Source organism: Ictalurus furcatus, chromosome 1, assembly GCF_023375685.1.
Source record: "Ictalurus furcatus strain D&B chromosome 1, Billie_1.0, whole genome shotgun sequence".
In the NCBI taxonomy this organism is placed as follows: Eukaryota; Metazoa; Chordata; class Actinopteri; order Siluriformes; family Ictaluridae; genus Ictalurus; species Ictalurus furcatus.
This window is the reverse complement of record NC_071255.1, coordinates 10980949-10994488: the sequence shown is the minus strand read 5'-3', so window position 1 is coordinate 10994488 and position 13540 is coordinate 10980949. Positions and strand designations below refer to the sequence as shown.

The following is a 13540-nucleotide window of genomic DNA, read 5'->3' as shown; positions in this document are numbered from 1 at the left end:
AGACAGCCCCAACTACTTAATTAGCATGCGTGCCACACTGCAATCTCAGAACATTTTCTACACAACACAAGTGGAAGTAGGGCAGACCTGCACGCATCGTGGGTGGTGGATAAGCACCCAAAACTGTGAATTCTCATTATGCTATTACATGCTGACCCACCGCTTTGAAAAGCCACTTCAAATGGATACAGAGAGTCTGAGAAGCATTCATTAACGATTCAGTAATACGCAGCAAATTTTCATCCTTAGCGACTTAGCCATTTGATTTAACAATTTCAAAATAAATGATCCTGACCTTAATATTATCCTAATGAGGGTGAGACTGCACTGGTGTTTAATTACTCGCATCACAATGAAGGCAGATTTCAAATTCAATATTATACACGCTTGTCTAGTTCATAGGACTGGCTAATAATGCAGATAATACAATGGAATACTGTGTATCTAGTTCAGACAAGATAAAGCTATATATTATATATATATATATATAAAATGTGTGATTAAATGTTTGAAATCAGTGTTGTAGACAAAAATATAATTGTGCCAGCGTATTCATTTCTTTCATTAGAAAACTAACATTTTATTTACAAAAAATATATATATTTTTTTTTTTAAACGGATGACTCTGTGAAATATTCGGAAAAGCAGCTGATAAGTTTCGAGCATAGGGAGGAACTCCTTTAATACTGTTTAAAAAGCATCTCAGGGAGATTCCTCAAGAAATCGGTTGAAGAAACGCCAAGAATACATTTCTGGAAATTCTAGGCAAAAAGGGCGTCTACTTTGAAGATGCTAAAATATTAAATTATGTTGATTTATTTTGGATTGAACATAATTCCCATAGTTAGATTTGTGTTACTCCAGAGTTTTGATGACTTTATTATTATTATTCTAAAATGTGGAAAAATAAAAATAAAGAATATACATAAAGATTATCAATCCTAAGTGCAAGAAATATATATATATATATATATATATATATATATATATATATATATATATATACACATATATACACACACACATACACACACTAAAGCTTATCCTCTTCTACTTTGGGAAACAAAGAAAAGAAAAAAAAAAGAAATGTTCAGTCTTTTTACATTTGCCATTTCAAAGTACACCATATCACTGCATTATGGGAATGTATTTATGATCCACAGCATGTAGCATGGAAAAAAATGGATTATAATGCAATATTTTTTATTTTTTATTTTTTTAAGGATAGGTGCTTAATCTTATTATACGGAAGAGGTATTGGTAATGGTCACCTCTTTAGCATTGGCCTCTTTGCTGCGTGTGCTTGTGGAACCAACTTCACCAACGTTATGAGCTTCAGCTTCCGAAGAGCCATCGTCCAGCGAGGTGGGAGCAGCAGCAGTCATTTCTCCTGATTTATCCACCTCAAAGGAGAAACAGCTGCTGCTCTCTTTCTCCTTCTCACGTTCCCTCTCTTTCTCTTTCTCCCTGTCTTTCTCGCGCTCTTTCCCTCTCCCCCCTCCATCGTAGCAGCCGACGGGGATGTTGGCCACGGTGGCCTTGACCTTCTGCGGAGGCCTGGCTGGTTTAGAAATGGCAGCTGGAAAAAGGATACGAGAGCATGAATTCAGATCGTTTTTGGGATACATGAAAAACATAAATAGCAATTTTTCTCCTCTGCTCTTTGTGTCCTGAGTTTCTACCTGCAAGTGGTGGCTGAGCTGGACTGGCAGGCTGTAGAGGCAATGTCGCACCAGGCGGTGGAGCCGTTGAGCTACTGCCAACTTTAGTCAGCCTGTCAGTATGAGAGAGAAGTGGTTTGTCTGTCTGTCTGTCCAGCTCAGCGTGTGCAGGACCGTGACCGGGCCTGTCAGGGGCCGTCAGGGTCGTAGGTGTCACAGAAGTGGTGGAAGTGTGTTTGGGAAGGATGGAAGGGCTTGAGACCGTATAGACCACGCCAGGTGGCACTGTTGCTGGAGACACCACCCCTGTCGCCAGGGTGACGGTGGCAGAGGGGTAGATGGCTGTGATGGCTGGGTTGGGAGACTGGGGCGGTGCTAACAAAGGGGGTTGACCTGTTGAAACAAGGAAACAATTGAATTCATTAGAAAATACTATTTCAAAACACAAAGCTATGTCTGTGGAGAAATTTTGCAACAGTGTATTCAGTTAATAGAATACTTTAGCCAAATTCTATCCCAAACAGATGTTTGGCATTTAATGCTCATATAAAAACCACCCTGAGTGATATAGTTCTCCATAAGCCTCAGGGCTCCAAGGCAAAACTAAAGGAGGACACCAAACTCGTTCTGGTTGACTGAAAGTGTTTGGGGTGAGAGGTAAACTGTGTAAATGTTACACAGCTGATACACTTCACATACACTAACCAGCAATAAGCGGCTGCACTAAGGTCTGTCCCGAATGAGCGATCGCTGCAAAGGTGGCCAAAGGAGACGGCACATATGCTGATCCAGGTGCTGGAGGGGCCGTTTGGGAGGCGGAGCCTGTTGCAGTGGATACAAGCGGGATAGGGGAGGGGCCTCCTGGAGTGGACTGGACATAAGTGATTCTGAGAGAGGCAGAGAGAGAAACGGTTACGTGTGGAAGAGACTGCAGTAAACTCTAGTACTGCAGCATTGTGTAAGAGTGGGAGTGGAGTGTTGGAGGAATCATGCATGTGTAGTCGGGGGTGTGAGTGTGTGTATCATACCTCGTGGGTGGGGGAGGCAGCAGCACAGCCTGTGAGGGGGTAGAGCCTGGTGGGGCAACCACTGTGGCTGCTGCCATGGTTACAGGGAATGGACTCCCTGCTGAAGGAAGCGGGGACTGCACGACAGGCATGGGGGCAATCTGGATGATCTAGAAGAGGAGAGGTAGTATTACGTGCGATCATTAATACACTGCTAGAAATAAAAGCCCATCAGTCCTACTGCATAGGAACAAATCATTAGCTGTGTAAGTTTGAGAATGTCTGGCCACCTTGTTTCCTGACTGAGCTCCATTCTGCACAGGAAGAGGAGGAGCCATCAGGGGAAACTGCTGAGAAGGGGCAGGAGTGGTCCGCACAGTTGCCATGGGAACCAGCATCTTGCCCTGTAAGACTGGGGACTGTGTTTGCACTGTAGATATATTAAAAAAAGAAAAAATAGAAAAACCGGCAGTGTGATATAAATAACAGGGGCGCTATCACTCCAGCACCATACCTATCTACAGTAGCACAAGCTACAAAGGCATAACAGCAAAAGCAATGCAGAAGAACTGATTCATTATTAGTGAATGAATTTAATTTGTATAATATTTGAACAACTCATAGTTTAGCTATACCTTTTTTTTCACTTTTAACATTTTAAAACAAGAAATATAACAAGAATAGCAATACAGCAGAGCCTCATATCTTAGTTTGATATCTTAGCAACCTCTTCACAAGATATTGTTTTCCCTCGTCATGGACTAAACGATTTCTCACCTCTAGCTCCTGGACTGACCATGCCTACTGCAGGGCCAGAGGTATATCCTGACTGCTTCCCATTTGCCACTGAAGCAAGTGTGGGTGGAGCTGTAGGCAGGGTGAAGATACTGGTTGGCTGGCTGGGAAGCTGAGGGGAGGGGCTCTTGGGGTTGTTGGCAGAGAGCGTGGGCAGGATGTACTGTACTTGCGTGACTGCTTTTTGGCCTGCAGAGGGTGCGGGCGAGGCTGTAGGCAGGATGTGAGGCTGCAGCAGAGGCAGAGGTGCAGGACCATTACACTGTGTGGGAGTGACCGTGGCGAGGGATGCTGGATTTTGACAAGGAGGGGGTGTGACAAGCTGCACTGCAGACGGTGCCTGGAATGTGCCTCCCAAGACTAGATTTAGTCCCCCTTGACCTCCAGGTGCAGTTACAGGACTGGGCGAAGATGAGGAATAGTACCCGCCCATAGTTGTTCCACTTCCTGCCACTCCAGATCCAATAACAAGCTGCGTCTGAGGAGCGGCGGCTTTTCTGTCTTGGGTCGATTTGCTGGCGATTGGCACTGGCGTACTGACGACAGGACGTACCACGTTAGTGACGATAGTGGATGCTACTCTCACTGCTCCCAGTGTTGAAGACGCACTGGCTGAAATGGACTGGCCAGAGGAAGACAGGGGAAGACAGTGAGACGCACCAGCTTCGCCATCCCGACGCTCTCCCTCTCCTCCCTCGATCACACGCTTCCTCTTCACGGAAGTGTCCGAGGAGTGTCTGGAGGAAGGGTAGGAGGAGAGAGATATGCTCCGCCCGTGACCGGGCCCCGATGCTGACGAGCAGATCACAGGGGCGAAGACCCTCTAAGAGAGCGAGAGGAGCGAGGAGGAAATAATTGAGCAAGCAAAATGAGATTTTTAAAAAAAATAAAGGCACAGAACTGTATATTACCGCATTACGATATTAAACATAATTTACTTCCACAGTTAGTGGACCAGAAAGACAAAACAAAAAAACAATTACAAACTGTTTACTCCTGATTACAACTAAACACCACTATAGGCTATGTGCACTGCATGTGTTTTGTTGGTGACGTGTGGGGCCACAAGTTAGATTCAGAGTGCTACCTTGCGTTCACCTTCGTCCCCAGATGCGTTTTCACTGTCGCTGTCGGTCACCTTCTCCTTACACTTCAGGTCTATAGAGCTGCCTGGATAAGGGTCCTCTGTGTTAGGAGAGGGAGACAGAATGCCATCGAGTTATTGATGAAGTCGAGCTCTGAACGCTGGATTGTTTGCAATGACCTGTACATTCTCTTCCTAGTGACAACCTTTTTTTTTTTGTTTCATTCCACTGACTGCTTCACTTCCCACATCGATCAAGCTAGAGCAATGTTATGTTATGTCCTGCTTAAGAAACAATCATATTCTGCTTTTAGTTCTTTTGTAAACATAGTGATCGCACCCACACATCCTTAATCCCAAAGCCCTAAGGTTTTACTTTTGGCAAAAGAGCTCTGTCTACAATCCTTCCAACTGTTTTCATGGTCCAGAATCAAAGGATATCATCCAAAACCATCATTAGACATATTTTAAACATTTAAATGGGACATGTGCCATTTATGAATATGAATATTTATAAAGCCTCCTCAAACACGCTTAAATGCAACACACAAACCAACAATGCTGAAACTATTTCCAAGGCATAGCTACTAGCTATTTGACTGTGCAGGCTCAGTTGGCAGCGGAGTCCCTCTCACCCAAGCTACCTACACTGTACTGGAGAGGGTGGGTGGATGTAGTTAGACACATGAATGCTTCACAAAGCTTCAAAAGAAATCTGAATTTTGTCCACCTGATACAAAACGTTAAATGTTAACCACCCCAACTTTACCTAAATAACCTGCCTCGGTGACTGTATAGCTTTTCGAATCAGTCAGGTGTTCACAACTTGCATGTAAAAACAAAAACTATTATTATTCCTACACACTTTTCTAGCACTAGCACTGTTCACAATGTGTTGACATTATATGCTTTGCACTGTATATGCTGTTGTCAATCGGAGGTCTGATACGCTGATCAGACAGAAAATCACATTTAGTTATAGTTAAATAGTAGTTAGTCGTATATACATTTGGTATCTGCTCACAAAGAGCATTTTAACACTTGAAATTGTGTTGCTGGGGGATTTAGATAAAGTTTCAGCAGACACATTAAGCAGCATGTGGCAGCTAAAATGCTGAATTTGATTACATTTAGAAGACCGTGCACCAAATGATGATGATGGTGATGGTAAATGAATAATCTTGACTCACCAATGACATCATCATCCCCCTCCTCTTCACAGATGACCATGCGTTCCTCATCACTGGTCATATCTTCACTAACACCCCTCTGGACCTGAGACAGTCCTCCCCCACGGCTTGAAAACTGGCCCCCATCCCCACATATCTAGAGAGAGAGAGAGAGAGAGAGAGAGAGAGAGAGAGAGAGAGCGCAACAGAGAGAGCGAGGGGTGAATGCATGATAATTGTGTTTTCTGAGATGGGACTCGGTCAGTCCAATATTTTATTAATATAGCCTAGAACATTGGAATAGAAGTGTGTATGAGGAGTGTGTGTAGGTGTGTGTGTGTGTGTGTGTATGTGTATTACCTGGGCGAGCTCTGCTAGCACCTGAGGGTTGCCTCTCTCACTCCTCTCCAAGCTGTGCATAGCACTCTGCGAGAAGGCACGAGGGCGTGCAAGCCTCTCCCCTCCAGCGCGCTCTGACACGCCCACCACACTCGGCCCCATCCCTTTCAGCTCAGCACCCATGGAAACAGATGGAGGCTCTGAATGAGACAATGGGAAAGAACAAGAAAAAAAAAAAAGGATGTACTTTAGGAACTATGTTGTAAGATACAGCTTAAAGAAGTGTTTATTATTAGGCCTGAAAAAAAAAAGAGCGCAGTCTCGCTACCTGTTGTTTCTGACATGCTTCTCTCTCGGACATCCTTCCCACCTGGCGCGTTACGGCTCTCGCTGCTCGACTTCTTCCTGTCCTTATTACACCACTTCCAGTCGGGGTGGGCCTTAAAGTGCGCTTCCTTCACCTGTGAGGGATGGAAAGGGTGGGGACGACGACAAACGAACAAACAAACAAAAAAAACCTGTGAAGCAGCTCACTGTGCTTTAAAAAGAACACAACCTGCTCCGAATTTGCTTGTGGCCCAGGAGATATATCCTGTATAAACATCTAGGCCTTCGCTAATATTACAGCACACAGTACGGAAGGCAGTTCAACTTTATTCACTTACAACTATCATAAAGCTATGCTACAAAGATATGCCATTAACCTGGATTTGAGAGTCGTTATAGTATCTAAGTTTCATCTTTAATTTCCAGAACTTTACAACTCTACAAGCAAAGCTTTTCTACTGCAGCAGATTTTCTGAGTCTTGGTGTCACTAACATGCTGACATCTTCTGGCTCGAACAATTCTAGAGTCATACTACGTAATTATTCAGGCGGTAAACTATACGTATATGTCAGCAACATCCATCCATCTTCTATACCGCTTATCCTTTTCAGGGTCACGGGGAACCTGGAGCCTATCCCAGGAAGCATCGGGCACAAGGCGGGGTACACCATGGACAGGGTGCCAATCACATACACATTCACACACCCATTCATACACTACAGACACTTTGGACATGCCAATCCACCTATCAAGCATGTCTCTGGACTGGGGGAGGAAACCGGAGTACCCGGAGGAAACCCCCGCAGCACGGGGAGAATATGCAAACTCCGCACCCACAGGGCAACGGTGGGAATCGAACCCCCGACCCTGGAGGTGTGAGGCGAACGTGCTAACCACTAAGCCCTCGTCAGCAACATGAATTTTTTTTTTTTTTTTTTTTACAGTCAGTCAATCTGAAATTTAGGTGAATAAAATAGGTGAATAAGGTGAATAAACTAGGTGTAATCTGCTAAATCTGTGTGTTTATTCGAAACCTCACTGAAGTGAACTCCTACCTATTCCAATAAATAAGCACGTTTGTATGCAGGTCTTAAACGAGAAGTATAACTCAACCATGATCTCAAGATTCCTGACATATTTATAACCCAACAGAGCAAACATCAAGACTTGGGGAAAAATCTGAGAACTTCGCATCATTTTCTTCAACCAGTGAGCAAAGCCTCAACAGCAGCGCAGTAGTGTGTGAGACCGTACGCGCATACATGACTGTACCTGGAATGCAAGGTCGTGATATTTCTGTTTTTCTTTGGGTCCCAAAGCATACCACCACTCTCCCAGGATCTTGCTAACGGTGCGGTTGTCCTGATTAGGGTGCCGCTGGTGAACGAGAGCACGATGGCGCTTGCTGAAGATCATGAAGGCGTTCATGGGCCTCCGGATGTGATCCTTCTCCCTCTGTGTTCGAGAAAGTAGCGGCAGGACGGACACAAGGTAAAGAAGACGAACGTTTTTCTATGTGTCTGAAGAGTCACGGATTTTCTGTACTGGAGTGTGCTCCGTGTGTTTGTGTGTATCAAACCTTGCCAGGGCTGTTTTTGTCATCTTTGGGCAGCGCACTCAGAGACTGAGAACGGCGTTTCCCGGGAGATGCTGAGACTGGTGGGTCTGGGAGGACACCTGGTAAAAACCTGGACACACAGGTACACACACTACAGGTTAACTACAGGTTCATGATCAAAATCTGACCTGGATCACTTGCGAATGCATTTTTGTGCAAATATACAGTCATCAACATGCACCAGACACATCCTCATATGAACTAGGGCTTGATTCAGATCAGCCTGAACTTCATGAGGAACTCCTCTGGATGCAGTGCAACCTCTCTGTGGATTCGAACTGACTCTACTGATCAATTCTCATTTGCATACCACAATAAAGGTCAGAAGTTCACATCATAAAACAGAACGGGACACTGTGGACAAACGGATTTTTGCTGCATTATGGGCTGTTGTTAGATGACAGGTTTGTCTACACACTTTTGTTCAGTTGCTATGTCGACGTTGCCGGGTACAGTTGGTGCACCAGTATCCTTCTTGTTACTAGTAAAATTCTTAGTTTATAAATCGCATGTCATATAAGACCACTTGGGGCATTTTTATGCCTATTAATGCGGTTGCTAAGTCTGAAGCAGAGCTCAAAACACATGCATAAAACTCCTTCATTCACTGGTCAGAAATACAAAAATTGGAGAAAAAAATAAACCCCAAGCCCAGAAGAATGAGGCAACACCCCCCGCGCCTTTTTTTTATAGCTATTACACACATTTCTGCAGCACTTAGTGCTGCCATTTGGTTTAGTTTGTTCCTCGCAGCACATTTTAACAGTTCACATCTTAAAAAAAGAAAGGAAAAAAAAAAAGGGAAAAAAAGTTGCCCACATTCTAAAACACGTTTGGTTCACTTTCTATATTTGTGTGGATTCAGGATCAAATCGGTTTCTTACAGCAATCGAACCGCTTTAGAGTTTGATTAAAACCATACCACACCTTGCTCATATGATCGTAGCACAGTTACTGCACTCTGGTGCCGACCAAAATAACTAGAGCGAGGCTCCAAACTACCCAATATGTGTGAAAACACCCAAAGAGGAACTTGCACCAAGGTTCAAGTCAACCGGACTAAACACTGCATATGTGAAGCACCCTTACACTGCCCTCCACTAATATTGGCACCCTTGGTAAATATGAGCAAAGAAGGCTATGAAAAATTTTCTTTATTGTTTAAGCTTTTGATCTTTTGTTAAAGAAATTCACAAAAATACTCTGCTCTCCTGGATATCAAACAATGGCAAACATAACACAGGTTTATCCAAAAAAATATCTTTGTTAAATATATGTGTGCAACAATTATTGGCACACTTTCAGTCAATACTTTGTGCAACCTCCCTTGGCCAAGATAACAGCTCTGAGTCTTCTCCTATAATCCTGATGAGGTTGGAGAATACATGGCAAGGGATCTGAGACCGTTCCTCCATACAGAATCTCTCCGGATCCTCAAATTTCGAGGTCCACGCTGGTGGACTCTCCTCTTCAATTCACCCCACAGGTTTTCTATGGATTTCAAGTCACGGTACTGGGATGGTCATGGCAGGACCTTGATTCTGTGGTCAGTAAACCATTTTTGTGTTGATTTTGATGTTTTGGATCATTGTCCTGCTGGAAGATCCAACCACGGCCCATTTTAAGCTTTCTGGCAGAGGCAGTCAGGTTTTCATTTAATATCTGTTGATATTTTATAGAGTCCATGATGCCATGTGTCCTAACAAAATGTCCAGGTCCTCTGACAGAAAAACAGCCTCAAAACATTAAAGATCCTCCACCACATTTAACCGTGGACATGAGGTACTTTTCCATATGGCTTCCTCTCTGTCTGCGCTAAAACCACCTCTGGTGTTTATTGCCAAAAAGCTCTATTTTGGTTTCATCTGGCCGTAGAACCCGATCCCATTTGAAGTTCCAGTAGTGTCTGGCAAACTGAAGACACCAGAGTTTGTTTTGGATGAGAGTAGAGGCTTTTTTCTTGAAACCCTTCCAAACAACTTGTGGTGATGTAGGTGACTTCGGATTGTAGTTTTGGAGACTTTCTGACCCCAAGACTAACTAACTTCTGCAATTCTCCAGCTGTGATCCTTGGAGATTTTTGTTCACTCGAACCGTCCTCTTCACAATGCGTTGAGACGATATAGACACACGTCCTCTTCCAGGTTGATTCAGAACATTTCCAGTTGACTGGAACTTCTTAATTATTGCCCTGATGGTGGAAATGGGCATTTTCAATGCTTGTGCCATGTTCTTATAGCCACTTCCCATTTTGTGAAGCTCAACAACCTTTTGTACAACATCACAGCTATATTCCTTGGTCTTAACAATGGTCATAACCCATTGTTATGAATGACTAAGGGAATTTGGCCCATGTGTTACCTCATATTTATACCCCTGTGAAACAGGAAGTCATAGTTGAACAATTTCCTCTTCTTAGTCAGCCAGGTCTACTAAAAAAATTTAAATATCAAATGGGAATATACTTCAAATATATATTTTCTCATATGAATTCATAGGGATGCCAATAATTGTTGCGCACCTATATTTAACAAAGATTTTTTAATATAAACCTGTGTTGTGTTTGCAAGTGTTTGATATCCATGAGAGCAGAGTATTTTAGTGAATGTTATTTAACAAAAGATTAAAACTTAAAACAATAAAGACAATTTTTCACAGCCTTCTTTGCTTATATTTACCAAGAGTGCCAATATTAGTGGAGGGCACTGTAGATGTTTGGCTGCGAACAAGGCCAAAACTATTGTTGCTATTTTCATTCAGAAACTGGTCTTTCAAGTCAAAACTAATTTTGTTTTATTTGCCTCTAGTTTGACCTAGAGCATGCTCAGGGCTGTTTCAATCCCCATCCCACCCGATCCTGCAGTTATTGTCTTTTATTAGCTTGTACTGCCCATGATACTACCCATAAGGCAGACCAAAATTCCAGACTATTTAGCAGGTTCTCTCCTGAGTGCACAATAAAACAAACATTTAACCAGGTTTACTTAAAATACATTAAGGTAGATTTAAAAACATCTGTCATTTAGGTCACATTTGCAATGGCATGTTGTAATTTTACTTTATTTACTCAAAGCTGCAAAACTTAATGCTGGAGTTAGAATTTTACGCCACAACTGTTGTTCTGAAGTCCATGTCGTATGAAACACAGAATGACTATTTTTATCTTAGATCCTGTAGTTCGTTCAATTAGCCGATACTGTGTTTAGTGAGAAAGCTTGTTTTCTAACATTTAGATATGGAAGCACCCGTGCATTATACTGTGGACGTCCAATAGGTTCAATCCTGCACAGTACAATGCACCACAGACTATGATTTAAGAACACCACTACAATGCTCGAATTTCATTTGGACGGGAGAGTGTTTGTGTTTACGGATGAGTCAGTCACCATGTTTTCCGCAGTGTGAAATCGTTCCCACATGTCTAACAAACAGCACTCGCATGTCTGTTAAATACCGTATCCTGTTCTTGTATTAGAGATGTATTGTATTCAAATCCCTTTAACACAATCTGAGAGAATATTGCTGGGAGAATATCAATATAGCTAATCTGATGGCTGTATTATTAACAGAGTAAACACTTGAATTTTCTGTACGGATGGGTTCACCGTGAGTGACAATAAAGTAACTTTGTGTTCCATTTTAGATCTAAAAATGTGCGAATAAACCTTTTTGGGTTGAGTATATCCAAATTACGACTCATTACCTAAATTGCTCCTGTCCCTCACACATACAGGATTGAAAGTGGATTGCTTTTCTCTCCCGGAGTTGCCATTATGTTCATCTGATTACACACACACACACACACACCTCTTTGCAGTAGTCATCTGTTCTGCTGAAAGCAGCTGTTACAAAAAAAGGCAATTAAAAACTGGCAAAATATGAATGATACTACCCAGTGGTAGATGAGCATTCGAGGTTCGAGGCTAGTGACCAAAAGATTATGAGTTCATAACCTGGACTGCCAGAAAGTTTGGGATGTTTTGCCCTGGAACAAACCTATTTCCCAAAATCATTGCAATGCAAAGATATTTTTTAAATGGCAGAACAAACATCATATTATAGCTTAAATGGTTACACTGAGCTTTAACAATGCTTTGGGAAAAGAAGCGCTGTCCTACTTGGATGCTGATTTGGAGAATAGTGTCTGCTAAATAAATAGAGCTCCGTGTAATATGGCTTCAGTGGGTAGGGTCTAGGAGCTCTATTCTCACAAGTCACAAACTAAATAGCAGCTGTACCAAAGATACACATCGAAACAATGTCTACTGTGTATCACAGGTATTTCCCCCCGACAAATAGTTAATTATTACTGTGTAATTGTGATTTCTTAGCTCCTTAAACACCCCAGTCTTTACATTACTCATGCTCGTAACTACAAACATTTCCTATTAGTTCCTGCATTGTTACTGATTAATTCAGAACAGTTCTTGATTAATATGCTGTGACATAAACAACTGAATAATACGCTTGGAGTATAAAGGGTTAAGCTCAGCATAAACCAGTATATAAGATTAGCACTGCATTAGCTATCTGCTTCCTGTGTGTGGCCTTGAAAAACATAAGCGTTCACCACAAGGATCCTGCAGCCTCCGACACACACTCAGACACACACACACGCACACACACACACACACACACACACACACACACTCAGACACAGATGGAGCACTCACGGATCATCGACATCGCTCTCTGTTTCACTGTCTGGTCTCTCTTTCTCCGTCTCCCTCTCTCTTTCTCTCTCTGGGGGGAGGTCATCGATAGAGGGAGCAGGTCGCAAAGTAGGGTTTGATGACCCCTCGACGACCTCCTTCACCACCGCACCACCCTGGGCCTCTAAAAGACAGAAAAAGGATTATGTCTGTAACCTGACAACATTTATCACACTTTATCTCACCTGAAATGTTCCATTTCGGTATCATCATTAGGTCAGCTGTGACATTAGGTAATGGATAACTTACAGATAGTGTTACAGCGTGTACCAATGCTCGTTTGAGAAACACAAAGATAACATGAATCCAAAAATACACTGTACAATTGTGGGGCTGAGAAAAGCAATTCTTTATAGAAAACTGTGACTAAACAGTCCAGTTGGTTCTTAGTGAATCTGACAGATAAACTGCACATCTAAATATAATAATTACCTTTCTTAAGGGTGCCAGCCTGTGAATGATTGACAGGCTGCTGGCCCTCACCAGGCTGTGTCGATGGATCTGATTGGGTGGGTGCCAGAAACGGCACCAACGAATGCCAAGGAAACACTGGAACCGAGCGAGGCTCCACATTAGTCCACACTATGAAAAAGAGAATAACAGTCCTTTATTGCAGTCTCGATTCACATTTCTCAACTCAATGCATTAAATCAATTTATCTACAGTCCCCTCTGAAACTATGGGAATGGCAAGTTCAGATTGTTTTTGCTGTAGATTGAAGACATTTGGGTTTGAGAGCAAAAGATGACTATGAGAAGAGAGTTTAGAATTTCAGCTTCTATTTTCTGGTATTAATATGTAAACTTGTTAAACGACATAAAACATAG

General features: G+C 42.7%; 1 protein-coding gene across 3 annotated transcripts in view; it reads right to left on the bottom strand.

Moving 5' to 3' along the window:
- The window catches only part of cicb (capicua transcriptional repressor b), a 57944-nt gene that overhangs the window by 3511 nt on the left and 40893 nt on the right, over positions 1 to 13540 (bottom strand). For all 3 annotated transcript variants that reach the window (XM_053624956.1, XM_053624947.1, XM_053624964.1), the window contains 14 exons: positions 13146 to 13295; positions 12675 to 12837; positions 7963 to 8071; positions 7656 to 7838; positions 6384 to 6516; positions 6077 to 6255; positions 5738 to 5873; positions 4551 to 4648; positions 3446 to 4286; positions 2959 to 3098; positions 2690 to 2838; positions 2367 to 2548; positions 1683 to 2054; positions 1272 to 1579 (listed from right to left, as the gene is read on the bottom strand). In XM_053624956.1, coding sequence (XP_053480931.1) covers positions 1272 to 1579; positions 1683 to 2054; positions 2367 to 2548; positions 2690 to 2838; positions 2959 to 3098; positions 3446 to 4286; positions 4551 to 4648; positions 5738 to 5873; positions 6077 to 6255; positions 6384 to 6516; positions 7656 to 7838; positions 7963 to 8071; positions 12675 to 12837; positions 13146 to 13295 — 3143 coding nt within the window. The remainder of the gene's footprint in view (positions 1 to 1271; positions 1580 to 1682; positions 2055 to 2366; positions 2549 to 2689; positions 2839 to 2958; positions 3099 to 3445; positions 4287 to 4550; positions 4649 to 5737; positions 5874 to 6076; positions 6256 to 6383; positions 6517 to 7655; positions 7839 to 7962; positions 8072 to 12674; positions 12838 to 13145; positions 13296 to 13540) is intronic.